The following is a 12,716-nucleotide window of genomic DNA, read 5'->3' on the forward strand; positions in this document are numbered from 1 at the left end:
TCTCCTGGGTTCAAGCGATTCTCCTGCCTCAGCCTCCCAAGTAGCTGGGATTACAGGTGCATGCCAACATGCCTGGCTAATTTTGTATTTTTAGCAGAGATGGGGTTTCACCATGTTGGTCAGGCTGGTCTCGAACTTCTGACCTCAGGTGATCCACCCGCCTTGGCTTCCCAAAGTGCTGGGAATACGGCATGAGCCACAGTGCCTGGCCTCCGACTTGAATTTAATTGTGTCATTAGTGGATACTCTGAACATTAAATCAAGAAAAATTTTTCATTTGTTATATATACCTTTCTATGGGGAACAAAAGTGCTAATTCTTCAAGGGATTAATTTGATAGTAATTAGATGAAGCAAAACAACTTGTGGTATAACTCTTGCAGTTTTATTCATACTGTTGTATTTCTTCCCTCAAACCAACAAACTTGTTTTTTAAACACTGAGTAACTTCTTTAAGAGAAAACATAGTTAAAATTATCTTTCATTTAATATTAAATAGGGAATATTTACATAGACTCCCTTGTCTTCATTGCACTTTTTTGTTTTGGAGACAGGGTCTCACTCTTTTGCCCAGGCTTGGGTGCAGTGGCACAATCACGGCCCACTGCAGCCTCGACTTCCCGGGCTCAAGTGATCCTCCCACCTCAGCCTCCCAAGTAGCTGGGACAACAGGCATGTACCACCATGCCCAGCTACTGTTCTTTTTTAATTTTTTGTAGAGATGGGGTCTCACTTTGTTGCCCAAGCTGGTCTCAAACTCCTGGCCAGAAGCAATCCTCCCACCTCGGCCTTCCAAAGTGTTGGGAATTACAGGCATGAGCCACTGTACCTGGCCTTTATTGCACTTTGTAGGCAAGGAAATTGTAGGATCCACCTTAATCACCACAGGAATGTTGATGGGTTGTTTTTTTTTTTTTTAAGCAAAATTTTGGCTAGACTGTCCTATTTTTTCTTCTAAAGATGGTGGGTTCCTAACAGCTGCAGAGCTGAGGAGGAGGCCCCTGCAAGGCAGGGATTGTTAGAGGTGGGGAAAAAAGAACATTTTTTTTTCTATTATTCTTTTACTATTTTTTCTATTCCCATTTTTTCTAGTACCATTTTTTCTATTATTCTTTTACTATAATTGTATATAATATGGCAGCTGCTTGCCACATGTACTATGTGGAGACATGCACCACCCTGCATCAGCTTTTACCCTACAGAAGGAAATCAGCGTTTCATTATATTTTATTGTTATCAGCAGTTTAGGAATACATAGCTTTGCTTTTGCCTTTTTCTTTCCTTCCCCTTGTTTCCCCTTGCCTGAGAGAAAAGAAGGGAAAAAAAATTCATCTTTCTTACCCCCCTCTTTTTGGATGATAGGACTTGAAGACAATCTGAAATACCACATAAACTCACTTCCAGATGTTTTTTGTTTCATATGCAATTGAATTGGGCTCAGACTGTGTTTTTAAGCTCTATGGTAAAAATATCACTGTCTTCTAGGGCCTTATTCGGGGGCAGGGATAGACTTGACACTTTGTCAGAAGGGATTGAGTCTGCTAACTTAAACTTTCTTTGATTCAGGAATACAAAGTCTCCAGCTGTGAACAGAGACTCATCAGTGAAATAGAGTACAGGCTAGAAAGGTCTCCTGTGGATGAATCAGGTGATGAAGTTCAGTATGGAGATGTGCCTGTGGAAAATGGAATGGCACCATTCTTTGAGATGAAGCTGAAACATTACAAGATCTTTGAGGGAATGCCAGTAACTTTCACATGTAGAGTGGCTGGAAATCCAAAGCCAAAGGTGAGCTGGGAGATGGAGGCTTTTTAAGAGTCATTCTCTGAGGAAAGGTTTAGCTTCCAAAATATAGCATGCCGGTAGGAGAAAGAGCTACAAATGATCTTTCTCAATACCCACGATATAAAGGGTTTTAAATATTCTTAAGTTCTGGGCCATCTTCAGGAGGCATTAGAAACCAAAAAAGGTGGTGGGGGGAGTGGAGTTTGGGTTTGAAGAATAGAGTAGAGAATAACTAACAGGGAGCTCTTCACACACCTATATCATTTATTCCTCATTGTTATTCCCAAATCACAAATAACTAAACTGAGTTCTGTGAGGTGAGTTTCCAAGGTCAGAGAGCTGGTGAGTGGCCAGGCCTGCATATGAACCCAGTGCTCTGTACCATACAGACAAGTAATGCTCACCACTGGTTGTAAAAACTTACAATCTTTAATCAAAAAAACCAAGGCTGCTTATATTAATATTTACAGAGGGAGGTGGGGTGAAGAATATTGTTTAGAACGGATAACGACAAATTCTGATACCATGCAGGACTAGGATGACCTGGATGGGAGCTCTCTCCATATAAACATATGGAAATGCTGGATAAGGAGCTGCCCTATCTTTAAAGGAAGGACTAGAATAACTGTTTACTAGCCCAGCAAGGCAGTAAACAGGAGTACACTTTTCCCTAGAGCTTGAGTGAAAAGAATAAAAAAAGGGAAAAAATTAAAACCCCTAAACTACACTATCACATGATAGGGAGCCAAAAGCTGAGAAATGTGAAATTTAGTGCTGGATGATTAAAATTCTTAGAAGCAAGCAAAAAGTTGCCTTATAAAAAGAATAATATGTGAAGAAATAACCATGAGGAGAGTTGTGTTAGGCCGTTTTTGCATAAAGGGATTCCTGAGACTGGGTAATTTATAAAGAAAATAGGTTTTATTGGCCAGGCATGGTGGCTCACGCCTGTAATCCCAGCATTTTGCGAGGCCGAGATGGGTGGATCACCTGAGGTCAGGAGTTCAAGACCAGCCTAGCCAACATGGTGAAACCCCATCTCTACTAAAAATGCAAAAATTAGCTGGGCATGGTGGTGGGCGCCTGTAATCTCAGCTACTTGGGAGGCTGAGGCAGGAGAATTGCTGGAACCCAGGAGGTGGAGGTTGCAGTGACCAAGATCGCGCCATTGCACTCCAGCTCAGGGCAACAACAGTGAGACTCCGTCTCAAAAAAAAAAAAAAAGAAAAGAAAAGAAAATAGGCTTTACTGGCTTACAGTTCTGCATGGTATACAGAAGTGTAGTACCAGAATCTTCTCCTGGTGAGGCCTCAGGAAGCTTACAATCATAGTGAAGGCAAAGGCGAAAAAGGTGAATCACACAGCAAGAGTAGGAGCAAGAGAGAGAAGTGGTGGAGGTCCCAGACTTTTAAACAACCAGATCTCATGTGAACTAATTGAGCAAGAACTTACTTATCACCAAGGGGATGGTGCTAAACTATTCATGAGGGATCCACCCCCATGATCCAGTCACCTCCCGCCAGGCCCCACCTCCAACACTGGGAATCCCATTTCAGCATGAGATTTGGAGGGGACAGACATCCAAACCATATTAAGAGTCAATAGTACAAGAAACAGAAAAACAGAAGGCCAAGTACTGCACAATATTGAACAATCTTAAGTAACCTCTAAAATAACTTTAAAAAGATTGAAACAATTTTTAGAATGGAAACTATAATGAAAGAACAAGATAGTACCAAAAAATACAAATTTATAAAATAAGCATAGAGCAATGTACTCAATGAAATAAAAAGCTTAATAGTGGCATAAAATGAAAGAGGGAAAAGTGATAAAAAAATACCTGACACTTTTAGGTGTTAATTTCCTATAGCTCCATGGCATTGTTTTGTTTCCCCACCATGGCAAGTTTTACCATCATATTCTTTTCTTAAAACTGAATTGCAACGCCAAAGTCAAAGATCAAAGAAAAGAGCTTTGAATTTTCAAACCCTATATACTTCCTAATAAAATGGGATTTTTAAAATAAACTCCATTGTTATAGAAAACTTTTTACAGTATTCTTGGCATAATCTGCGTTAACAGCTGTGTATTCACGTTATCAAACGCATGTATTAAAAATAAATTTGTAGTTTATGAACGAAATTCAATAAGGAATTATATCTTGAACTTCCAAGATATTCACAAAAATATTCCATATTACTTTCAAACCTTACACAAGGCTTAAGATCACTGATCAAATTCTAAGATTATTGATTCTTATAGAATACTACATTAACATGAAAGATGGGCTTTTGTTTTTAATATGACTGTACTTTTTTCCTAATATAAACTTAAATGTTTCACAGCTAGAAGGGACTTAATTGTTTAAACTTTTCATTGTTAAATGTTATTCTTTCATCCCTCCCTTCCTCTCCCTCAACCTTCATTCTCCTTCTCATTGTTTTCTTCCCTCTCTCATTTATTAAAGGTCTACTTTGGCATATGCCATATAAATTACATTAGGATTGTTAAAGTATGGAATATTCATGTTTAAAGAAATACATGTTTTTTTAGGCTTATGTTTTAAAAATATTTTATTCCTCCCTTGACATGCTTGTTCTAGTTGAGCCATAGGAAGACTGAAAATAATTTCTAATTTACCCTGTTCTCGTTCTTGTGCCCTCCCGAATTTCACCCTCCATTAGTAGGCTTGGTAAAATTTTGGAAATATTTCTTAGATCTTATTTGAAAGTTGTGTGCCAAGTATAATGGAGGTGAAAAATATGATTAAAGAAATAACTCAAGAACTGGCATTGTGGCAAGAATGCAAAAGGAAGAAATCGTATACTTATTACAGCTTCTTTTTTCCATCAGAAATAGTCAACCATAGCCAGGCACGGTGGCTCACACCTGGAATCCCAGCACTTTGGGAGGCTGAGGCAGGCAGATCTCTTGAGGTCAGGAGTTTGAGAACAGCCTGGCCAATATTGTGAAACCCCATCTCTACTAAAAATACAAACACTAGCTGAGCATGGAGGCGCTCACCTGTAATCCCAGCTACTCAGGAGGCTGAGGCAAGAGATTCACTTGAACCCGGGAGGCAGAAATTGCAGTGAACCAAGATCACACCACTGCACTCTCTAGCCTGGGCGACAGAGCTAGACTCATCTAAAAAAAGAAAGTCAACTACTAAAAAGTAAAATAATTATGAAGTATGATACTTTACATAATTTAAGTTTTACAACTGAAAGTTATTAGTCTAGTTGGTGATTACTTTTTAGATTCTAGAGTTTAATACATAATATAGTTTCTGTAAATTTGGAGCTACCTGAAAAATACGAGTTTGAAAAGTTAGAGCAGTCATATCCTGATAATTCATCCATTTATTTAGTGCTATATATTTCTGGTCTTTTCCTTTCTTAGAATGGAAGTTTCAGAAAGATTTTTCAGATTCAAATACTTTGACAGACAGTTGAATTTGAATGTCAGTTTATGTTACCAGTTTACATACTGATTTATATTAAGGAAGAAGTTTGTTTTAACAACTAAAGGGTCTAAAGTATATTTGTTTTGTTAGGAATCAGGAATACTTTTGGCTGCAAGGAACAAAAAATGACAACAAAGAACTTGCTGTGGTTTAAAAAAGGAAAGGTTTATTTGCTTATCTAATAAGTCTGCAGGTGGGGTGATGTAGCTATTAATTCAGCATCTCAGCCATGTTAGGGCTGTTGGCACTGTGATTCATTATGATGGGCCTGTCTTTCAACTGTGTTGTTCATAACTTAAATCGAAAATAATAATGAACTTAGCCAGGCATGGTGGCTCACACTTGTAATCCCAGGTACTCTGGAGGCTGAGGCACGAGAATTGTTTGAACCTGGGAGGCGGAGGTTACAGTGAGCCAAGATTGCACCACCGCACTCTGCACTCCAGCCTGGGCAACAGAGCGAGACCCTGTCTCCAAAACAAAACAAAACCTTAGAACTCGGACATCCATGGACAACTGGTTTTGTTTAAAAGTGAGGGAAGGAAGGAGGACCCTTTGGACTACTTAAAAATATTGTATTTAATCAAAATTTACTTTTATTTTTTACATTGTTTCTTTTGAGACAGGGCCTCAGTCACCTAGGCTGGAGTGCAATGGCATGATCATGGCTCACTACAGCCTCAACCTCCTGGGCTCAAGCAATCCTCCTGACTCAGCCTCCCAAATAGCTAGGACTATAGACATGCACCACCACACCCAGATAATTTTTTTATTTTTTGGGTCTTACTATGTTGCCCAGGCTGGTCTTGAATTCCTGGGCTTGAGCAATCCTCCTCAGCCTCCCAAAGTGCTGGGATTATAGGTAGGCATAAGCCACTGTACCTGGCCCACATTTAATTTTTTATCAACCCAAGTTACATATCTGAAAATTGTTATACTTTTCAATACTACTGTGTTTTCTTTAACATAATGGGGATAGGTGACAAACATTTAACCTTTGATCATATGCTTCCTGGCCCAGAAATAAAGCAGTAGTATTCCACCCATCACCAACCCTTAGTCATCACCTCCCTCCCTACCAACCTCTTTTATTTGTCAAACACAATTCAGTGAAATGATTAGAGTTTGGGGTCCGCTTTTGTTCTCCAAAACAACCTTTTTACCTTTATTTTATAAACAATACATTTTAATTGCTGGTACATTTGAAAAAAGAAGCAAAAAGAAAAATGGCCTTCATAGAAGGCCACTTCATAGAAATAATGGCATTCTATGAATGCCATGAAGTAATGCCACTTCATAGAAATAATCATTGCCAAAATTCAATATATCCCTTCATATAAATAATATATGAATGTAAGTGCAATATTTTTAAAAACAAAAGGAAGATATATAATTTAAAAACTCAAATAGAATTTAAATTGTTACCTGCCTTTTTTCAGTGAAAAATCAATTCCTTAGTCAGGTATTTGGTTTAACATTTTAATGTGAAAACTCAGATCAGCTCTGCAAACCACACTGTTACTATTTTCAGTTCTCCAAATAGAGTAGGAATACACAAACTCCTAATCTTTAATCTTTGTTTCTATTCACAGATCTATTGGTTTAAAGATGGGAAGCAGATCTCTCCAAAGAGTGATCACTACACCATTCAAAGAGATCTCGATGGGACCTGCTCCCTCCATACCACAGCCTCCACCCTAGATGATGATGGGAATTATACAATTATGGCTGCAAACCCTCAGGTAAAGAAGGGTATAGGTCTGGGCTCAGTTCTGTGTCTAGTGCTTACAGGCATTTGATTGGACAAAGGAACTATTTAAAAGGTGAAGTTAAGAAGTTTCTTTGATTTATGAAACTATTTTTCCAAATTCTACATCCATCTTGGTTTCAGAGGATAGAAAAATTCTTTGTTTCATGAATACTTATTTATTCCATCAGGTGTTATTCTACTCCTTCCACAAATATTATTAAGGGTCTAATAGGTACACACTTTCTATGTGGGTGATGGGGTTGCAGTGGTAGACTGGACAAAGTCCTATGGTAAAAAATAAGCAATTAACAAATAATATAACTTCAGGTAGGATTACATGAAGAAAATAAAGGAGAAAAAGAGAGTGAGTGGCATGCATAGGCTGTATAAGAAAAACTCAACAAAGTAAGATATTTTAAAAGAAACACATCAGTGGGATTTAATGTGCAAATGTAGACAAATGATAACTTTGATAGCATTCAGTTTTATCAGTTTTCATCAAAATGTTTTCTCTTGTATTTGCCTTTAGACTTAGGGTCAAAAAATCAGTTGCCTTCTTAGAATTTAATAGGAGGCTGCTGGGTATCATGTTGCCAGTTCGAGCCTGCAAATTCTTTTTTATTATGTTATACATTTTAGTCACTATGCTGGATATGGGGGATACAAAACTGAGTAAAAAGTTATTTTGTACCTTAAGAGCTCAATGTATGACAGGTAGTTTTACTAAAGTCTGCAAAAGTAGTATAAATAACACACTTTTAAAAAGAAAAAAAAAGCCATGGTAAAATGAACAGTTTTCTCTAGAAGTCATCTTTTTAGAATCTCTGATCTATTTATATCATTCCATATTATTTCTTTTGAAGAAAATATTTAGCATTAGAAACTATATAAATAATTTTAATGACACTACAAACTTTTAATTAAAGTTTCTGGCCCGGGTGCAGTGGCTCACATCTGTAATCCCAGCACTTTGGGAGGCTGAGGCAGGTGGATTGCCTCTGCCCCGGAGTTTGAGACCAGCCTGGCCAACATGGCGAAACCCTGTCTCTACTAAAAATACAAAAATTAGCCAGGTGTGGTGGTAGGCACCTGTAATCCCAGCTACTCAGGAGGTTGAAGCATGAGAATCACTTGAACCTGGGATGCGGAGGTTTCAGTGAGCCAAGACTGCGCCACTGCACTCCAGCCTGGTTGACAGAGTTAGACTTTGTTTTTTGTTTTGTTGTTTTTTTTTTTTTTTGAGATGGAATCTCGCTCTGTCGCCCAGGCTGGAATGCAGTGGCGCGATCTCGGCTCACTGCAAGCTCCGCCTCCTGCATTCACACCATTCTCCTGCCTCAGCCTCCCTAGTAGCTGGGACTACAGGCACCCACCATGCCCAGCTAATTTTTTTTATTTTTAGTAGAGATGGGGTTTCACCATGTTAGCCAGGATGGTCTCGATCTCCTGACCTCGTGATCCGCCCGCCTCGGCCTCCCAAAGTGTTAGCATTACAGGTGTGAGGCACTGCACCCGGCCTGAGACTCTGTTTCTAAATAAATAAATAAATAAAGTTTATTCAAGGTTTATTATATTCTAATATTCCATGGTCATATAAATATATTTTTCTGCAATAATATTAAGATCAGAATGAAAACAGATTATCCAGCTAATCAGGTTGTGATAGAGCGCAGCAAACTCTTCACTGTTAATGAAAAGCTTCTATATTAATGCACATTCTTAAAGTTCTAAATGTTTTAATCAATGAATACATGACCATCACCCTGAAAAAGTCTAAATCACTATTAAGAAGTTGCATTTTAATGTTTGTGTTCATATTTGATATATATGAAGAAACAAAAGCGGAACTTGCTTTTTTTTCTTTCTTTTTTTTTTTTTTTCTTTTTTGAGACGGAATCTTGCTCTGTTGCCCAGGCTGGAGTGCAGTGGCATGATCTTAGCCCACTGCAATCTCCACCTCCTGGGTTCAAGCAATTCTTCTGCCTCAGCACCACCACGCTCAGCTAATTTTTTGTATTTTTAATAGAGACGGGGTTTCACCTCAGGTGATCCACCTGCCTTGGCCTCTTTTTTCCTTATTATATTTTCAGTGCATTTCCTTGACATTAACAAATTCTAGCTTTTAGTTTAGTTTTCTGCCTGTTTAAGAAAATGGTGGAGAACTGACAAAATCCAAAATTTTTCTTCGTGTTGGGTCATTTATTCCTCTTTTGCCCTAGAAAGGCTGGGGTATATTATGGAATGGAATTATCTGTGGTCCTTACGTATTTGCCAACACTGGGAACCTGCTATTAATTTCAAGGCATTTTTCTTAGCATGTTTTAAATTGTTATTGGAATAAGCCATTTTATAGAACAAAAGAACATAAACGTAAAACTGCAATTGTGAGTCCGCTTAGTGTCTTCCTCAAATTATAATAATGCATTTTTACATGTGGAAAAGTTCTCAGTGAGGAAGGACTGACTCAGTGCTCATGGCCAATGGCAGTGTGCAGAGTTTAAGACAGCAGGCCAGCCTTGGGGGTCAGTAGTCTCTAGTCATTTAAACTCTCTTGACAAATTATTATGAAGTCACTAGATGAAGGTGAGCTGCTGAAAATCTCCCTTGGATCATTCCATATTACATACATATAATATCACATTGTACCCCACAAATATATACAATTATAATTTGTCAATTAGAATAAAAAAGAAATTTTTATTTATTCATTTAGAGACAAGGTCTTCCTCAGTCACCCAGGCTGGAGTACAGTGGCATAATCATGGCTCACTGCAGCTTAGAACTCTTGGGCTCAAGCAGTCCTCCCATCTCAGCCCCCAAAGCACTGGAATTACAGGCGTGAGCCACTGCCATTAGCCAAAAATAAATTTTTAGAAAATAAATGTAATCTTACCCAAAGCCCAATATATAACGCCAAAAAAAAGAAACCCTTGTAAACATAGGAAAAAAAGGAAAGGAAGGAAATAAAAAAGAAACGTTACTACAAATACCAAGATTGTAGGGCAACACTGATGATACTGAAAAACCTAGGATGAGGCCGGCAGGCCATGCAGTACAGGGGTTATGAGCATGAACTTTGGCATCAGGCAGATCTCAGCTGGAATTCTAGCTCTGCCACTCACTACCTGTGTGACCTTAGCAAGTCACTTAACTTCTCTGTGCCTGTTTCCTCCCTCATAAAATGAGGATAATAATAATAATAATAATACAGACTTAAATAGTACATGTAAAAAGCATTCAGTTTACCTGGCACATACTATGCTTTCAATAAATGCTAGTTATTGTCATTAATTTAATTCAGAGACAGTAACTACCCCATCTTAAAGCAACAGGCCTACAACAGAAGCCTGTGGAACCAGATGTAAAGAATCAGTTCTGTGTCTAGGTACTCCGTTCCCACAGTACTGTCAGAAAGTAAGCAAGTCAATTTGGGATGGAATTTCTACCCAGTATGTTGTTGCTGTGTGGTCTTCTGACCTCCTGGCTTTTCCATTTTATCACCTCCATGGGAAAGGACTTAGGCAGCAGATGTGGCTGTGCCACAACTGCCACAGCTGTGGGCTTGGGTGGAGGAGCTGTGAGCTAGAGGACGGCCACACCCATAGCACAGCTGACATCAGCCACACATGAAGCTGGGAAGCTGCTCTCTGCTCTCAGCACCCTCAGGGCCAAGAGAAGCCCCAAAAGAGAGTGGTTACTACCCTCATTCCAGGCCCCAGAATTCTCTGCTTTGCAAATCCCAGGCTGAGCCCCATGGTTAACCCTCTCTGGTTCTTTGCTCTACCCTTTGGAGAGAAGACAAAGCAATGAGAAGTGGACCAAGAACAGCCCTCCTAATAGAATATCCTATCCAACCTGTGATTTCAGCCAAGGGTAAAATGACTACCCTGGGTCTACCAAAAGGAGAAAAAAAAAAGATTCAAAGAACCCAGAGCATCACAGTAAACAGACCAGTTTCTAACACTACCTATTATAGTATTCCAACCAACTCCAAAGATCAGTTGACACTCCCAACATCTTAATTAAGGGGTAGGGCTAAGAGTCTTCTTTACCTAAATAACCCAAGACAGGCAAAAGGAAGGGAAACTCATGAAGTCTAGGCCTCAGTGTGTAAATGTATATATCCCACTGAAATTGCTGTGAGAGAATTTTGATATTTATACCACTTAGCAGTAGTAGTATTTGTTCCAAGTTTCTGAGCATGTTGCCTAGTTGATTTTAATTCCAAGAGTAAAACCCCTTCTTTTCTGTCTTGGGGGCTTCAGTAACTGGTATGTCCAAATATGGCAGATATAAGTTCTGTGAGTCATCACTTAAAAATTGGAGTGAACTTCACTATCCATTAGAAAAACAAAGTGGCATTTAAACCATGACCAGTGACAAACCATTTTTCTACCTAACTCTTGGCATAAGTTACCATTTGTTGCTGTAAGGATGCCATTCTGGAAATGTTTAATGCTCTTAGAATCTCAACTTTACAACATCTATTACTGTATATTAAAACTTTTTTCTTATAATTTATGAATTAAGACATGAGTTTAAATAGTCATGTCATAAAAGGCGGTGAAAAAAAATTCAAAATAGCTAAATCTTTCAAGATATAGTAATCCCAAAAGCATAAAGTGTAGTTGACAGAAAACTGAAGTTGACTCCTTACTTCCTTAATGCCCTTTAGTTACCTTAAATTTTGAAATTTTAAAGTTATTTGAGTTTAGAAAAAAAAGTATTTGGGTTTGAAAGGGAGAATACATGTATGTTTTCTAGTACACTGTAGCCCAGATTGAAATAACCAAGGAAAAGAGGAAGACTAGAGTGGAAAAATTAGTTCAGTAATGAAACACAGACAGTAGAGCTCTCCTGAGCAGTGGAAAATAATTACAGAAAGCAGCCAAGAGAAGGGTGAGAACCAAGGAGGGAGGAAAATATTAAAGTTCAGCAGAATATTTTATAGAATATGATATTTTTCCACCTGGGTTAATCTTTTGGGAATAAGAAAAACATTAGATATTGTTGACTGCATCCAAATTCTACTTGGGATAGAACACACAGCTCTAAACATATACTGGGCTGTGTATCACACTCGATGTGTGTAGCTCAAGCAGTTCATAAGAGACCAAAGCAATCACATAGTTTAGCAAAATAATGAGTGACTGTGCAGTTACACCAAAGAGAATGCCAAAATGAGGATCACAAATACAGTTTATTTTAGACTCTAATCCTATCTTTAAGAACAACTACATCTAAACACGAATGTTTTACTTTGTTTTGTTGTGTTGCTAAGTTACTTTGTATTGCACTTGGATTTTGGAATGGCTATTTTGCAGTCTGATGTTTCCTCAAACTGCATTATGTATACAAGTGGCAAGCTTTTATGAAGACCTGTGTGCCACAAGTTAAATTTCATAAACTATGAAATATAAATGTTATTTCCATATTACATAAATAATTGGCCTTGCACAAGGTATGAAATAATCTTTACAAGCTAGATGTTTAATACAGAATCACTTTAAGAATTCAAACTTATTTGTAATATAAGCTTTAAACTCTGTGGATTTGTTTGGAATAGAAAAGTAACACACAACTGAGTTAAATATAAAATGTTAGTTTGTTGCTTGTGTTTTGTTTTAGCATTATAAGGTTTCCTGGCTCATTTCAAGCTTCACTCTAAACATTCCCTTCCATTATTCTTACATTCATAGTAAAGCAGATAGAAATG

The 12,716-nt window shown here is 38.1% G+C and overlaps 2 protein-coding genes across 14 annotated transcripts in view; one reads left to right on the forward strand and one right to left on the reverse strand.

The window, feature by feature from the left end:
- The window catches only part of PALLD (palladin, cytoskeletal associated protein), a 435,452-nt gene that overhangs the window by 403,982 nt on the left and 18,754 nt on the right, over positions 1–12,716 (forward strand). For all 11 annotated transcript variants that reach the window (XM_055385765.2, XM_063705635.1, XM_063705637.1 and 8 more), the window contains 2 exons: positions 1,566–1,787; positions 6,843–6,992. In XM_055385765.2, the coding sequence (XP_055241740.2) occupies positions 1,566–1,787; positions 6,843–6,992 (372 nt within the window). The remainder of the gene's footprint in view (positions 1–1,565; positions 1,788–6,842; positions 6,993–12,716) is intronic.
- The window catches only part of CBR4 (carbonyl reductase 4), a 118,390-nt gene that overhangs the window by 2,259 nt on the left and 103,415 nt on the right, over positions 1–12,716 (reverse strand). The window lies entirely within an intron of this gene.

This window comes from Gorilla gorilla, chromosome 3 (assembly GCF_029281585.2).
Source record: "Gorilla gorilla gorilla isolate KB3781 chromosome 3, NHGRI_mGorGor1-v2.1_pri, whole genome shotgun sequence".
NCBI classification, from domain to species: Eukaryota; Metazoa; Chordata; class Mammalia; order Primates; family Hominidae; genus Gorilla; species Gorilla gorilla.